The sequence below is a fragment of the Alligator mississippiensis genome, chromosome 5 (assembly GCF_030867095.1).
Source record: "Alligator mississippiensis isolate rAllMis1 chromosome 5, rAllMis1, whole genome shotgun sequence".
NCBI classification, from domain to species: Eukaryota; Metazoa; Chordata; order Crocodylia; family Alligatoridae; genus Alligator; species Alligator mississippiensis.
This window is the reverse complement of record NC_081828.1, coordinates 174907287-174923822: the sequence shown is the minus strand read 5'-3', so window position 1 is coordinate 174923822 and position 16536 is coordinate 174907287. Positions and strand designations below refer to the sequence as shown.

The 16536-nt window shown below is 40.5% G+C and overlaps 1 protein-coding gene across 2 annotated transcripts in view; it reads left to right on the top strand.

Moving 5' to 3' along the window:
- Window positions 1-16536, top strand: part of VPS50 (VPS50 subunit of EARP/GARPII complex) — a 147959-nt gene that overhangs the window by 21175 nt on the left and 110248 nt on the right. For both annotated transcript variants that reach the window (XM_059728996.1, XM_014603218.3), the window contains exons 5-10: window positions 6040-6093; window positions 11107-11177; window positions 11581-11698; window positions 11791-11826; window positions 13761-13843; window positions 14169-14211. In XM_059728996.1, coding sequence (XP_059584979.1) covers window positions 6040-6093; window positions 11107-11177; window positions 11581-11698; window positions 11791-11826; window positions 13761-13843; window positions 14169-14211 — 405 coding nt within the window. The remainder of the gene's footprint in view (window positions 1-6039; window positions 6094-11106; window positions 11178-11580; window positions 11699-11790; window positions 11827-13760; window positions 13844-14168; window positions 14212-16536) is intronic.

The following is a 16536-nucleotide window of genomic DNA, read 5'->3' as shown; positions in this document are numbered from 1 at the left end:
ACACATTATATTTTGAGATTCTCAAATGTTGATTTATATTAGTGATGGCTAGAGTTTAGAGCAGTCACATGTTCAGACTAAAAACCTCCTGGCTAGGGACAGACATTACACATAAACTGGCTTATGTCATCAGAAACTGGTTTAAACCTGTAACAGAACATAAGTTCAGTGTACATAAACCAGTTTCAAAATGGCTGAAACTGGTTTAAGATAAAACTGGTGAATGTAGTATCAGACTTAACTTATTTGGGCCAAACTGGTTTATGCAATGTCTGTCCCAGACCCCTTCCTGGTTGAAGTTTAAACTAGAGCCCCCCAGCATCTCAGATGCTTTGCAGCCCTGGGCTGGGCTCTCTGCTGCAGAAAACAGGCTGGCCCCTCCCTTCTGTTCCCTAGCCAAAGCTCTGGGGGAGACTGCAGGCGTAGCAGGGTCTGCCTGGCTTCATTTGCTGCTTGCTGCTCAAGTAGGGATTCCCTCCTCCCTCCCATCTCCCACAGCATGGACCCTAGCCCCACTGATCCTACGCATGTAGTATGCTAGCTAATGCTGAGAGGTGTCTGTGTCTCTAATTTCACTGGGACAGGCAGAAAGGGTTGTGTCCACGTTAGGGCATTTTGCAGCTAATCAGTAGGTCATTTGGTAATGTCCCTCTGTTCCTTCCTTCCAAGAAGCTGTTTAAGGAGAACTTGAACTAATGAGAGGGGCTTTTGTTTTGTTGATGGGCTGATATACACTGTGTTATCAGCCCCCTGCTAGTTTGCAGCCCTGTCAGGTTTGCAGACATTATGAAGAACCATGGAGAGGGAGATTGAAAAGCTTAGGATGGGCAGTCCTTGACTTTACAATGTTTGAGTTACGATGAATGGCACTTGCGACGTTTATAAATTGGCACCCTGTTTCAACTTTCCAGTGTCAGTTTTGACTTTACAATGCTCGATCTGATGCGATGCCACACCAGCGAACATCACTGCACCACCCATCTCTCTGCACCAATCCACTGTGCAAAAAGTCCAGCAAAGTCACCTCAAAGAAGTCCTTCCAAATCAATATAATTGCTATTTACAATATCCATACATTGATTTACCTATATTACTCATGCGTAATTGATTGAGTACAAAATTCTGAGTTATTTTTTGGTGAAAATAGGGCATCGGGCCTTGGTTCAAGAACCAATCCCCCATTTATAATATTGTTCCTATGGGAAAATTGGTTCCGAGTTACGGCGCTTCGACTTGCAATTGGTTCCTGAAAACCAAGTCTTATCGTAAGTCTGAGGACTGCCTGTATCATCAACAGATGCATGCACTGCACCCTCCCTCCCCTTTGCCTCAGGGTGCTAGCCCAGGGCTGGAGTCTGGCAACACTCCCACAGTGAGTGGGGAGAAGCCTGGGACGGTGCAGGACAGGGACGGGGTTTATACCCCTCTCTAATCGGAGCATCCTGCTGTGGCCTGGCAACACCCCTGCTCAGCTCAGCAATGTGGAGGGAAAGGAGGGCTGCTCTAGCGCCCCCGGCTTCTAGCCTGAGCCACTGCAGGCATGTGTCTGTGTTTCTTCAGTCCAGCGGGGATGTCCGTGTGGTTGCAAACCGGTTTAACTTAGGCAGGTTAGGCTAACCTGCAAAGATTGAATCAATTCGGGCTCAGGGTTTTTGAAAGTCTGTCCCCTAGCCTCTCTGCTGTCTCTGACCTGCACATTGTGAGTTGCTACTAGAGGGCTGGTGAGCCATGACGGGCTTCTATCCCTGCTCTTGGTGGTGGTGGGTTGGTTGGGGTGGGAGTATGAGACTGGAAGGGAGAGAGTCTTAATGATGGGGACTGGGTAGTGAAATTGGCTGGGGGGTGAGTGGTGAAATGATGGAAGTCAGCCACTGAAGCCACTAAAGGATAAAGTAAAAAGTAAAAAAAAAATAAAAATTAAAGTAGTAAATTAAAGAAAGGCTTGTGTTTTCATAAATTGGGATTGAGACTGGGTAGCTCTGGCTTACAGGGACACTGCCCCTGCCCTGGGAGAGAAGCCTCAGCTTGTGGGGACCCTGATCTACCCCCCTACCTTGCTCCCCGCTAGCTCTTCCTTCCAGACTGGTCTGTGCCCCTGTGAGCTGCCCAGCCAAGTCACAATTCTGGGGGTAGGAGGGGATTTGGCTTGGTGCCAGTATGCCCCCCTCCAGAGTAAAGTTCAGGGGGTAGAAGTTTGTCCACACAGAACAGGAGGATGGGAGAGGGTACAGTGCATCCTGGGATGCTGAAGGACTGAAGCTTGAGTAGCTTATCTCTGGGGAGTAGCCACACATTTGTGGAACAGGAACTGGGTAATGCAGATCAGAGAGAAACTGCCCTGGAGTAGCGTTACTTTAAGCTGCCTAAAGAACGCTTAAAACTAGTTTACGTGTGTGGACAATCCAGGGGTTAAGAGCTCCCTGAGCCACCTAAAATTAACAGGTAAAAAGGCCCTTTGGCTTGAGTTTCTTCAACACACACTACTGAATTGACTTTTTGTGTGATTTATAAATGATGTCTTGATTACTTTTGACCAAGCGTTTCTCAGTGTTCTGTTTTTATGGGGTTTTTGTCCCGTGCTTTTACACAATCAATCTTGGGCAAATTCTGTGTTAGATTACTTGATGTAGTGGTTCTGTCAGGAGCAAGACCAAGAGATTAGTCTCATATATTTGCAGGTTCAGTACTTGCTTGTAATTTGTTCTGTAATAAGAAATGTGTTACAGCACCCTCAGAGTCTCTTTACTGTGTGCCATCTCAATAATTGTATTAGCAATTATATTGGTATGTATATCCATATATTGGAGCTGGATCTTATCTGCACATCTATTTGCTTTTAATTTTAGCTAATAAAAGATCATCAATAGTTGTGGTCTCAGTTGACCCTGGAAGTGCAGTTTCAGCATGATGGCTTTTGTAGCCAATTTTATTGCTAGGAATTGTATTTCTGACTTAAAAAGCCAAAGGATTTAAAAATAAAGTCTCAACCTAGTTATATGTTAGCTGCTATGGAAGCTGGAGCAATTTGAAAGCTAAAGAAATAACTTGATTTTCAGGGAACAATGAAAGATCAAAATAGTGAAGCAGTAGTAAGGGGATGGAACCCATCAAAACATTTAAGAGTTAGGATTTGAGTCTGGTACTGTCTAAGTGTCTATGAAAGGTGCTTGACAAGGTTACTAGAGGAGAAAAGTGCTGCATCTAGGGAGAAAGAATCACCAACACACCTACAGACTGGGAGGTGACTTTCTAAGCAGCACAGCAGCAGAGGGATCTCCAATTCATAGCTGACTCCAAAATGAATGTGAGTCGTCAATGTGATGAAGTGATAAGTAAAGCCAACCACACTCTTTCATGCATTGGAAGGTGCATCACGAGCAGGTCTAAGGAGATGATACTTCCGCTTTATGCGACATTGGTAAGTACTGTGTCCAGTTCTGGGCGCTGTAATTCAAGAGGCATGTGGATAACCTTGAGAGGGTCTGGAAGAGGGCTACTTGTATGGTTAAGGGCCTCTGGGTAAGATCCTACTTGAACAGATTGAGGTACCTGAATCTCTTCAGCCTCTGCAAAAGAAGGCTGAGAGGGGAACTTGTAGCAGTATACAAGTTCGTTGGGGGGGGAGGGGGGCAGCAAGGAATAGGGGATACTCTGTTTACCAGGGTGCCCCTTGGGGTTACTAGGAACAATGGCCATAAACTGATGGAAAACAGATTTATATTAGATATTAGGAAAAATTTCTTTATGGTGAGGGATGCCAAAATCTGGAATGGGCTTCTGAGGGAGGTGGTGCTGTCCCCTACCTTGAAGGTCTTTAAGAGGAGACTAGACAAGCACCTAGTTGGGGTCATCTGATGTGTGATCCACAATCATGCCTCCTGCCATGCCACATGCATGGCAAAAGGTATGATTGTGGGATCCAGCATCAGATCCAATCATACCTTATTGCCAATGCAAGTGGAGTGAGCCCAGGCTCACAATCAGCTGATGGCATCCACAGGCACAGGGGTACCCCATGCATTCCCACAACTGGGAGTCTCATCAGCTGGTGGGGCTCGCAGCCGCAGGAGCGCTGCATGCACGGACACAGCTGGTAGTCCCATCAGCTAACAAGGCTCGCAGTCAGGGGGACAGCCCATTGGCTTGAAGCTGCGGGAAGGGGACATTTTTTTTTTTTGTTGAATAACTTTGTCTTATTCTTCATTTTATCATGCCATGAATTGATTGAATGTGTGGACAGGCCACAACTTAAGACATGATTAACTGTTTTTTCACATCTTAAGTGTAACATGTGGCAGGGGCCCAGGAACAGAAGCAAAGAGGTCCTTCTTGTATGGTAGGCTGCTTTGGTAATCATGACATGAGGCTGGCACCTTTATCAGTCAGCCACTACCGCTAAGCAATTCTAAATCAACCCTAGCAGACTCAGGATTTAGCATCAGCTCCTATTGCATCTTTGCTTGAACGTCTGGTGAGGACCTTAGAGAAGTGAATGAGAGTAACATAAATTACCCCCTGAGCCATGTCCACACAAGAGTGGATGTTTGGTTCCAGCTTCTGCTGCTGCTAGTCGTTCCCAGGGAATGCCTGTGCCATGTGCCCTCTAGTAGGGGAGGCTGGGGCCAGCACTAGGCTGGCCGCAGCAGCCTTACCTGTGGTCCTGGGGCTGAAGCAGCAGCTGGCGATCCTGCCAGTTGGAGCCTGGCTGGCAGCTAGAGTGTGGCTCTGGCTGATCAAGGCTCTGGTTTTGAGCAGCGTGCACAGCCACATCCAGGGATCAAAAAAGACCCTCTGCGCTGCTTCCTTGAAGCGCAGAGAATAGTTGAATGTGCGGTATGTGGCACCATAGACGAGTTTGCAGTGCCACATACCGCACAGCTATGCTTGTGTGGACACAGCCCTGGTTTGCAGTTCCTAGCCCATTGTTGGCTCCATAAATACTTCAAATTGCTGCTAGAAGAACACTTTTCAAACTGGAAATAATACATTTTGTGTTATTACTGATGATTGTGATTTCCTGCCCCTTCCCGCTTGGTCAGTCTTTTTCAGGTTGCTGTAATGTTTTTAAATTCAGACTGAAGTGTTAATACATTGCTTCAGAGCAGCTGAAAATACAAGCTAAAGGGAAATTTTTAGAGCTGGTTTTCCTGTTCATATAATGATTACTAACCTCAGAGTGTGCGTGTAGTGCTTGATCTGTATGAAAGGAAAGCGTCATCTGATGGTTTATTTACATGTCCTGCACAGGTGGTTAATTTATAATTGTATGCTAACAAATAGGATGGGCCCTATGAGGAGAGACTCTGGGAAATGGGCCTGTTCAGTCTTAGTAAGAGAAGGCTGAGAGGTGACTTGATAGCTACCTACAAATATGTCAGGAGTGAGCATCAAGATCTAGGGGAGCAACTCTTCAGGAAAGCACCTCAAGGGAGTATGAGCACCAATGGGCACAAGCTAATAGAGGGAAATTCAGGCTGGACATAAGAAAAAACTTTTGCTCTGTAAGGGTCACCAGAATCTGGAACACTCTCCCAGCAGAGGTGGCACAGTCTCCATCTTTAGAGGTGTTCAAGATGAGGCTGGACAAGCACCTTGTTGAGCTCGTCTGAGCCCTTTAACTTCCTCCCCGTGGCAGGGGACTGGACTTGATGATCTTGTAGATCCCTTCTGGTCCTTTGATGTTATGAAATTGGTAAAAGAATAAAGCAGGCTGTAGATATACCCATCTCTTTTGTTTTTACTCAGGCATAGTATTTAATTTGTAGAAGGCAAAGAGTTTAATTTGAACATACCTACTTCTTCCCAGATCAAGATGTAAACATTTTCCTTTTTTTTGCTTCTGTACAATGTGTGATTGCTATCTTAGAATGTTTATGCCCTTTCATGTGCTCTAGCATATGTGTTAATAAGTGAGGATTACTGAAATAATCTTAATGTTCTTTAATATTCTGCTGGAAATCTTCAGATCTTGGTGTAGATATTTAATATAACGATTGTCTGCTTCCCTTTTACATCATAGATGTTTTTTTTTCTTTCAAGGTATCTAAAAAGGTTGCAGACTTGATTCTTGAAAAGCAGCCTGCATATGCTAAGGTAGGATAATGAGCAGATGTGTATATGTTTAACTGTAACTACCTATGAATTATTAACCCACACCGGTAATGTTACTATAATTTAGCTTAATGTCTTCCCCTCACTCTTTTTTCCCCCCCTCCCCCCTCCGGAATGTTTATGTAATTGTTGTATATAAGACTAGTGTCCCTTGTTTTCAATGACAGGGTTACTTCAGATTCATAATGTTGCCTGTAACAAGTGCATTTATGTACCAAATTTCTGTAACAAACTGCTTAAAAGTTGTGCAAAAGCAGTGGTCCTGTATTTTTACTTTTAAGTTTGCCAAACTTGAGTTCTGATAGACCATCAGAGAGAACATGTTCTAAAGACCCCATTAGACTGGGTACAGTACAGATGCAGTGCTAGGCATTATTATTTTCTGATCCTCTTAAGAGTCTTTGTGTACTTTTATAATATAACTAACAATTACCAGAGGAAAGAGAACAGAATGTGAAATAGAATTTCTTTGGCTCGCGCAAGTTTCTGAAGATGAATCAAACAATACAAGAGTTTTTCAAAGACTTTTTAGCTCCAGCAAATATAATAAGGGCTCTTCAGTTACTAATCTAGGTCTAGCTGTGTAATGTGTTCACCACTATTAGGAATTAAATCATTATGCTAAGTATGTATCTAAGTCCAGACCAGTAAGAACTGAGGCCACTGAGATGAAGATGTACTAGAAGCTAATTTAATCACTGCTTTAATGCCTTTTTGCAAAAAACAGGAGGCTGCAGTTTGGTGGTGCTTACAGAAGGCTTGGCCAGAACCCAACTGCTGCCTTTGTTTAAAGGTGAAGAAAGCTTTAACAGTTCTTATCTCATTATCCTCAGTCATTAATGAGTAACCAAGTGCTCAATAGAGTAATAGTACCCTGGCACTTTCAAGACTTCTGTGACCAAAACTATAGAATCTTATAAATAGAATTATTATTATGTACCTCCTTTTCCTCTCACCCCAGTAAAATGCTTGAGGTGCTACGAATCATAAAAACAATTAGCTAAAGAGAAAACCAGTGTTTTTAATACTCTCTTCTATTTTGATAGTTCCTCCATCAGTTGGATCAGGGCAGCTGAGTCTATCACGGTTTCAGTAAATAAAAGAATTACACAACAAATAGATGTTTAGCAGGGAGACTGGTCAAACGGTGAATCCTAGCTTAATATGCAATATAATTAGAACCCAATAAAAGTACATTTAAAACACCCATGACTGAACAGTCCAATTGGAATGAGGTTTTGCTGAAGTAATCACAGAGAACAAGAAAACGTTTTCCCCCACTCTGCCACAACATATGGATAATCAGTGTGTGCTTACAGTCTTGTGTATTTTGCTTTGTCACTGGCACCTCAGGTTTTTTTCCCCGTTATCACTTTGACTGTGGATAGGCATTAATTTCTACTGGTAAGAATTAAGTAACATTCTCACAATTACAAAAATAACCTGGGAGCAGGAGAGTACATGCATTGCAGCCTCCTGGCTGGCAAGCTACACAGGTGACCTCTCCAGCCTGGGGGCACTAGAAGGCTGCTCCCTGGGCCACCCATCTATCCTCTTGCTTCCTGGAGAGGGGCAGGGTGTCAATAAGTAGCCTGTTCTGGCTTTTAAATCGCAGTGTTTCTGACTAGACGTGCTGTACGTGTTGATTTAAAGTGAAGGTGCAAAGAAACAGAGCCAGGAAACTCTAGGAAGAGCTTCCCCAGATCTGGTTCTCAGCCCCATGGGTTCTGAAAGCGCTGCCTGTTCTGCCCAGTGGGGAGAGCTTTCCTGGGCTTGGGAACTGACCCTGCCATCTTTGAAATCTGAACCAAACAGGGAGGGGAGTATGTAAGTTTTCATTCCTGCAAGAGAGCTGCTTTCTCTTAGTGGGGGAACATGTATTCCCTGGCAGAAGTTGAATGAATGCTTATACACTGGTAGTTTCTAGCAGGAGAGTGGTACATCTCCTGCTAGATGTTTGAATGTGGCCATTGCTAGTTTCAGGGTGACTGTGACTCTTGACCTGGTCTGAAGGGAGTAAGGTTCTTGAACGTAACCTGGTACTCTTCAGATAACACTCTGTCTTAGGATTCCTGGGAAGCATTGGTAGAATGGTTTAATGATTGAGTGGTATAATCCCTTGGAAGATATTAGGAGATGAAGTAGGTTCATCAGCCTCCTGGAATGAAAGATTTAAAATGGTTTCTTCATCTTCACAAGTGTTAAGATCTTTATCTGGAGGAGGAGGAAAGATTCTGTCAATAACAGATGTTAACTTTAAGATCTCGAGCGTGAAACATCTCCTCCTTCCCTGTAAATCTAACTGATACTAATTTATGTTCCTCTAATGCTTTATAGCAGTTGTGCTCAACCTTTTGGCCCCATAGGCCAGATAATTGGTGTTGGGTTGGGGACCAGCACCACCCCGCATGCTGGGATTGGCTCCTCCACTGAGCCTTCCTGGCCTCCTACACTGAGATTGGGCCCTGATGCTCAGTGCGGTCCCCACCCGACCCTGCGCACTGGGATTTGTGCCTAATTCAGCATGCAAGGCCTGGAAGGTTGCTGTGGATCCAGAAACTTGTTGGCAGAGGAGTGGTGCCACTGACATGGTACTTGCAGGCCAGATGTAGTCTGCTGGCCAGAGGTTAAACAAGGCACTGATTTAAAATCAGGTTTATAGGGTGTGATTAAAACTCAGAGCATTCATTTTGACCATAAATAGAATGTTTGCCCATAAACACTTCACCTGTCCTTTTTAAAACAATGCAGACTTTGGTACAATGGGCTATTTGTTTGGATCATGTTTGTTTTTTTCCCTGTGTGCAACACCAAATGTCTCCCCACCGAAATTTCCTTCATGGAGAAAGTACTTTGTGGCTTTTATCTGTTAATTTTTGTGTCTCTGTATTATGGAATGAACTATTGTACATGTGTATATAATATTAAACGTAGACATTAATTTCCTATTGCAGCAGACTTTTACTGAGGCACAGTACTATTTATTGAGTTATACCACAGCGCTCTATAATGGTTCCAAGGGGACCATTAAAAGTCTATTGTGCCACTCAGAATCTCTTTTAAAAACTCTCAGATCTGTGCTTACCTGATTTGAGTCAATAATCCTTCTGTTTAAAATGTCAGAGATGTTAACTGCATGGGCTGTGGTTCCCCAGGAATTTACTTTGGTTGGTCTCCATGGACTTTAAAATCGAGGGCACTGTTGTACAAATATCTCTGAGACGCTTGTGCGAGAGGCTGAGGACTTGCATTTCCACAGGTGCACTGAAACATATTTAACAATGTACTAAGTGCTCTTTTTATAGTATATGTTTATGGGCAAATCCTATGCCTGCTACCTTGGTCTCCACAGAGTACCCTGGAAATGTTGTGTTTTCTCTCTCTAATTGGGGAGAAGTCATAGGGGAGATACTTTGGACTGTGGAGCCCTGTTCCACAGGGAGTTCACATATAGTGGGGCAATAAATTTACCCCTGTGCAGATTCTCCACTTTTTTTTTTCTCTTTCTTTTGGAAGAAGCAGCACTGATGCTTTAAGATGACTAGTGTGTCCAGTAGGTTGACATAGTTCCACAGCGACACTTCATTTCTGGTTGGGAGAAGAGAGGAATTTGTCCCCTATGAATCTCCCCATCCATTTAGCCTGCATCATGGGGTTAAGATTTTGCTGTTTTGGACTCTTGGACTACTGTCTATCAAAATACCTAGTCCTGACATTCTGGCTATGTCTAAAGAAGACTCTCAGAATTCATAGAGTCAGCAAAATTACAGCTGAGTGCTACCTGTTCTTAGATATATTATTGGATGCATTTCCTCATGAAAAAGGAAGGTACTGGTCCCTTGAAAATGGCTCAGCTATTCAAAGTATTATTTAAAGAGAAGATTTTTAGGTACTGTATGGTACAAATCCACCTTTCCATTCAATTTCTTAAGGCATTGCTCAACCAGTCTTTCTGAGTTTTTTCCAAATGAAAAATCTTGGTAGGATGAAGGGAAAGATTTCCTGTCAATGTAATAATGAGGCAGTTCCACTGGACTGATTTTGGACCTATGGGATACTTTTGACCAAAAGATGGTTTTAAAATTACTTAACAATTTTAACTAAATTAACTAGTTAGGTAAAATTAGGTTTTCAGATTGCATCACATTTTTTATATTGCGTGTTTTCTGAAGCAAAGGATGTGTTCCTGTCTGGGTTTGAAAGGTGCCTAGTACATTCTTGAAATGCAATTCAGTAGGAATAACAATAATATTATACACATTTTATATCTTTGTATATGCAGAATGTATAAACCTTTTTACTTAGTCTTTGTTGCTAAATAAAGAGAAACTAACAATGTGTTAAAAAAATCTCATTATTTTAAGGCCCTGAGAATATACTAAGAATTTCATAAAAACAAGGTAAAGCTGTAGTTTCTGCCCTGAAGACTTACAGACTAAGTTCAACAAGACGCATTTAAAGGTCATTACAAAGTGAGATTTATTGAGTTCTTAGTGTGTACAAGAACACTTCAAAACAAGAAAAAAACCCTGTTTTTTCTGCTTTGCTGTTCTCTGGCAATGTAATACAAATTTTAATTTATGCTAATGTGCCTGAAACTTTGGTCATAGTGTTGATGTGAATTTTATTAATGTTGATAAATCCATTAAATAAGTAGCACAAGAATATGTACACTTATCCATGTTTATTTTTGTTGAGGTTCTCCTTTCAATAAAAATGTGTTCCAAGCACTTCACTTTAGGACATGTTAATTTGTTTTAATTTCACAGGCAACTCTAAAAGTTTCTTATTTCCCTTCGAAGAAACTGAAATCCTGTTATATATGAATTACTCATGTCTGTTAGTGTCTTTAAATAAAATTTAAGCTTGTTTCAGAAATGGAGTGATAGATACTAGATTCATGGAAGTTAATTGAAGGACTGTAAGAGAGGATCTGCTTTGTTTTGTAACTGCTTAATTCCTGAACGACTACATGAATATATTCCTTCTCTATAGGAACTTGAACGCGTTACATCTTTACAGACTGGCCTTCAGTTAGCTGCTGTCATTTGCACGAATGGAAGAAGGTATACTGCGAGTTTGGTGGGATACTTGTCTTTTGTTCTCCTTACAAAAAATGAAATGCTTCATTTGTCCTAACGTGACCCAGTGGTTACTCTCTGATACAGTTGATACTATTTTCTATTAATGTGCTGTAGCTATTAACATACAGTTATCACTTTATGTATTTTAATGCATGATGAGAATCGACAGTTTTTGTGTTCTACTGCATTCTTTTTGTTCCTAGATAAGTGAGTCATTCCAAGATCTAAAAAAAAGTATGAGCGCAATTGCTGGATTTCACTAGTGGTGCTGACCATATATATATTTTGGTCTGACATGCATGGAGACCTCCCAGTTTGAGTTTTCTATAAGGTAGTGGTCATTTGGCATGTTATCCAAGACCTGTTTTCTCTTTAACTTATCCAGGCACCTGAACATTGCAAAGGAAGGCTTTACACAAGCTAGCTTGGGGCTTCTTGCAAATCAAAGAAAACGGCAATTGCTTATTGGATTACTAAAATCTCTGAGAACAATAAAAACACTGGTATGGATGATATATTTGTTTTTTTTTTTTAATAACACATTTCCTTTTTTTAATATAGCTTTCTTATGGCTGTCTTTTCTGTCAATTTTTAGCAAAGAACTGATGTACGTTTAAGTGAAATGTTGGAGGTAAGTTTACTTCAAACTATTACACTTCATAATAATGGTAGCTGGGGTCCATTTTTGTCAGCCCTCATGTTTCTTCAAATTGTGTCTCTTCTTTCTTGTAAATGTGTGAGCTCTAGGAAAAAAAGATTTCCCAGACTCTCTCTGTAGAAGTGTTTGATGCATTAAGCTAATCGGACTACTTAGGGTCTGATTCTCCATTCAGTCAGAACTAGATATGTTTGAGGCTCTACTTAGGGTGTGGACAGATGTACATTTTAGCTGTTTTTAAAGGGGAGGGAGAACTGACGGCTGTGAGCATGCAGTGGATGTTATAATCTAAATCGGGGGTGTCAACTCATCCTGTCCTGTAGGCTGGATAGATTGGGGGATGGGGGAGGGCACTCAGGTCCATAGATGGCTCTTTTCCCTCCCCTCCCCGTGCTCTACATCTGGATCCAGCTCCTGTGGCACCCACTCTGGCTGGATTGAGAGACTAGCTGCATGTGGCATCTGCTCCAACTGGTCTGGGGTGGAGAATTCTGCTCCCCAACCCACTTCCCAGATCCAGGGCTGATGGTGCCTGGTTTGGCTAGTCTGGGACTGCGTCGCATATGATGCTTGCTCTAGGGTGCATGCTGCATGTGGCACCCACCCCAGATTGGTTGATGATAGCTAGGTAGCTGGACATTTTTAATAAAGACCCTTCTACATGTGTGAGTAAAGGCACAATGGGATCTAATGCATGATCCATACAGTCTCGCCTCCTGCTTTGCCACACATGCATTAATTAATGGTGTGATAGGAAGCAATTAAAAATTTTATTACATATTTTGTGGAGTAACTTTCTGGCTTCTTCTTTTTATCACACCATTAATTTGATGGAATGTGTGGCTGGGTGACCACTTATGGAACAATTAACTGATTAATCATGCCTTAAGTGTAATATGTAGATGGGCCTATGCGTAAAGGAGGATATTCCCGTTAGTACTGTATTTTCTTGCATGCAACAGACCCTGAAATAAGATGCACATCTTGTTTTTGAAAGGCAGAATGAATTAAGAAAGATTTTTCCTTGTAATATGTAACTGAATAGCAGCAGCTAGGGAGCTCCAGATTAGTCCATGCTGGACTCCACTCCTCTCTCTATGCAACTGCTGGAGGGAAGAGAAGGAAAGGAAGCAGCAGCATGTCCCTGCTTCTATTCTGGGTGGAAGATATGCGCCACAAGTTTAGAAAGCTAATTTTTGGGGGAAAGGTATGTGTGGTATGCAAATAAATATGGCAATAATATAAATCACATCATTTTATAGTCCATTACACTTAGTGTTCCAAATGCAGAGAAAGGAGCATTTAACAGGTTCTAAAATTTTTAAGTCGATCTACTTTATTTGTTCAAAGGCTGGAAGGAAGGAGTAGATTGTATGACCTTCCTCCAGACTGAGGTCTAAAGTTCATCTATTGTGTGATATAGTCTCCTTCTAAAAATATGTAGAGGGTATTTCTAAATTGGTAATAAAATAGTTTTATTCAGCTGTTTATCGCAGGTTTTTAAAGAAGATTATAATATTGAGACTGAAGTATTCCTGTTTTATTATAGTGGGCATGGATAATTTTATGGCTTGCTTGAGTATACATAAGAATGTAGTTTCTAAAAGAGTTTACAAAAATAAACTGTTTTTATTTTGATAATGAATAATAATACTTGAAATAAGCTATACTTTGTCTTCTTGCATTTTCCAGTTTTATATGGTGCCTTTTGAATTTCAAAGAACTATGTTGTTGAAGTTCTCTGAAGTTCTCTTGTAATAAATTAAGCATTCTTGTATGTAATGTACTTACCAGAAATATCTTTAGCATTTTTTCCCAGTACAATTCTATTTACTTAGTGTAAAAAAAATTGTTAATACGTGCTTCAAAATCTACATTGATCATCTGTTGTATTATTTCCCTTTTAGGAGGAGGATTATCCAGGAGCTATCCAACTATGCTTGGAATGTCAGAAAGCAGCCAGCACTTTCAAACACTACAGTTGTATAAGGTCAGGGGGCATTGTCTTTAGAAGAAGGTTCCAAATTTAGGTCTTATGTGATATTTTGGGGAAATATATATTGGGAAATGTTCTAGAGATAGATATCTATCTATATCACTGATACCAGCAGGATATGTTAATTGAAGTGCTGCTTGTAGTAACTGTGGTATTAGTCTTGCAACTGCACTAAATCTTACTGCATTTAAATTTAAATGGCAAAACTTGGGATAAGGTTTACTACTGTATGCTAGTATGATATTACACAAGCCAACACTTATTAAAGCAGGAGTTTTGGTGTGAAGGAGGCTTTAATATCAGGATTTTTTCTTAATAGTGAATTGAATTCTAAACTGCAAGACACTTTGGAGCAAATAGAGGTAAGTCATTTGATATTTAACTTTTTTATAGTAAGACAGTTTTCTTCACATTTCTACTTGACTTTCTCATTCACTACTTCAATGTTAGCAATTCTTGTATCTAAGAGTAATGGATTTAAACTGCTGTATTGAATGGTTTTCAGTGCAAGAGAGAAGTAGCTAGCTGTGTTAGCCTGAAGTCAGGCAGAAGGTAGAGTAGATTTGCAGCTTGTAAACTGAATCAGGGACTGGGCCTTTTAATGGACCCAGATGCCAGCTGTGCCCCTTCATATATACAGACTATATCATCACTCCACTGAGTAACACAGATGTAAAGTTCATTTGTCTGCAACTCTACCAATGTCACAAATACCATCACCTGTTTACAATGACCCTTATGTGTAAGAATGAATGACCGCTAGTCAGCTCCAAAAAGACATTAAGGTCTCTGGCAGAACACTTTTACCCTCCGTGGGATACCATTGCTGACCTCAGGGTTACTTTTCTTAGGCATCAAAAATTCAAAAACCAACTTGAATGGGAAATTGGAGCAAGAAATCATTCACAGACTGGATTGTGTTCAGCATGGGCTTAACAGGGATATGGATTCTTATCCCATTAACAGGATTAACGTTTGTTCCTATGGGTTGGTTTATTGCTTGCTTCTTTGCCTTTCCCAGCACTGCTCCCTTTCTCCGTTTTTGCTTTTTGTATTCAAATCACTTTCCACTTATACACTGCTGTACACGTCTTATCACAACATCTAATGAAGTGAGCTTGATCTCATGGAAGCTTATTCTTATTCAGTGCTAGTCTTATGGAATTATGTGAACAGAATGCAAAAGCAGTAAGTTATAGGCATTGTACTTGTGTATATGGGCCTATATCTAATAAAATACCATTAAAATAATGGAAATATATTCAGATGCAGAGACGGCCTTCTAAGATGATTAGGGTAATGGAGAGCCTATTTAATGAGGGGAGACTAGTAGCTTCTCTGAGCCTTTTGAATAGGGTGGGATATAAATCAAATACATAAATATAGTAAATAAATAAATAGCGTTGGCTTAGTTAACTTGGCAATCAAAGGTGAGAGCATAAATGGTTGCTGTCCATAAATAAATAATGGAGTGAAACACCAGGGAAAGAAAAAATGAGTTAAGCTAAAGAAAAATACTGCCCCAGAGTAAATGAGTATAGTACTGACCATGAACAAATGTAGTCTGAAATTAATAGAAGGTGCCTAAGCAGTAGAGCAGTGAGTTTGTGGAACAGCCTTGAGCATGAGTAATGGAGCAAAAGTCTTTTTTAGAATGAAGCTGTGCATCATTATGAAGGAGATTATAAAATGTAGTATTATCTATGATACTAGGGGCTGGACTTCATAACAATCAATTGCCTTTTTTTTTAAAGATTCCCTTATGGTTCCTTTATTCTTTATTTTTTAATACAATCTCTGCAAACCTTTCTTTTCTTTCTCTACTTATTTGTATTTCCCTCCTGTCCCCATGATCTCACTCAGTATTTAGGCGATTCAAAAGAATATAATGGATTAGAATTTTTTTTATTTTTTCCCATTTTTTTTACATGAGTTAGGCATTAAACACATCCTTTTGTGGTATTGATTTTTATTTATTTTCTTTTTTTTATCCAAACTACTTCCTTTGACTAGCTGTTTTGTTCTTATACCTGCTTCAACAAGATTCTTAGGAGCAAATTGATTTCTATCATATTTTGTAACAACATTTGAGTTCAGTTCTTCAAAGGTGGACATGTAATTCTTCCCCCCTCTCCCTACTCCTCCTCCCCCCCCCCCACACACTTCTAAAATAAATCCTGCTTTGTACCAAATTCTGCTAAAACATGGTGTGTGTAAACACTGGCCATTTACATTTAGATCAAAAGTAATATTGAATGTATTGATTTCCAACTCCTTTCTTGGGACAGATTTATGTTAAAACTGTACTTCTTTTCATATAGTAGGTAATCTTTCACGTGTTGGAATTAGCTTAAGTCTTGCACATTGCAGAAGTTCATAGGAACATCCTGGGCTTTGTGCAGTGTACATATATTTACATTTTTATAGTATAAACTCTCTTGTTCATTTGCTTAATCTTTTAGAAATAGCTTTGAGTACATCTTCTTCCCCCCAATACATTTGTTTGCCTTCTATTCCAAGAAAGATATCAAAATTGCCTTTGTCTGAATTTATCCATTGTTACAAGTAGTATCTAAGATTTTTCTGTACTCTTTCATTATAGTAATCTTAATTTTCTTCAGTTAATTTAATGTGTGTATGGGGATAGAAAGAAGGACTGGCTATGCATGGCAAACATGTTTATTGCC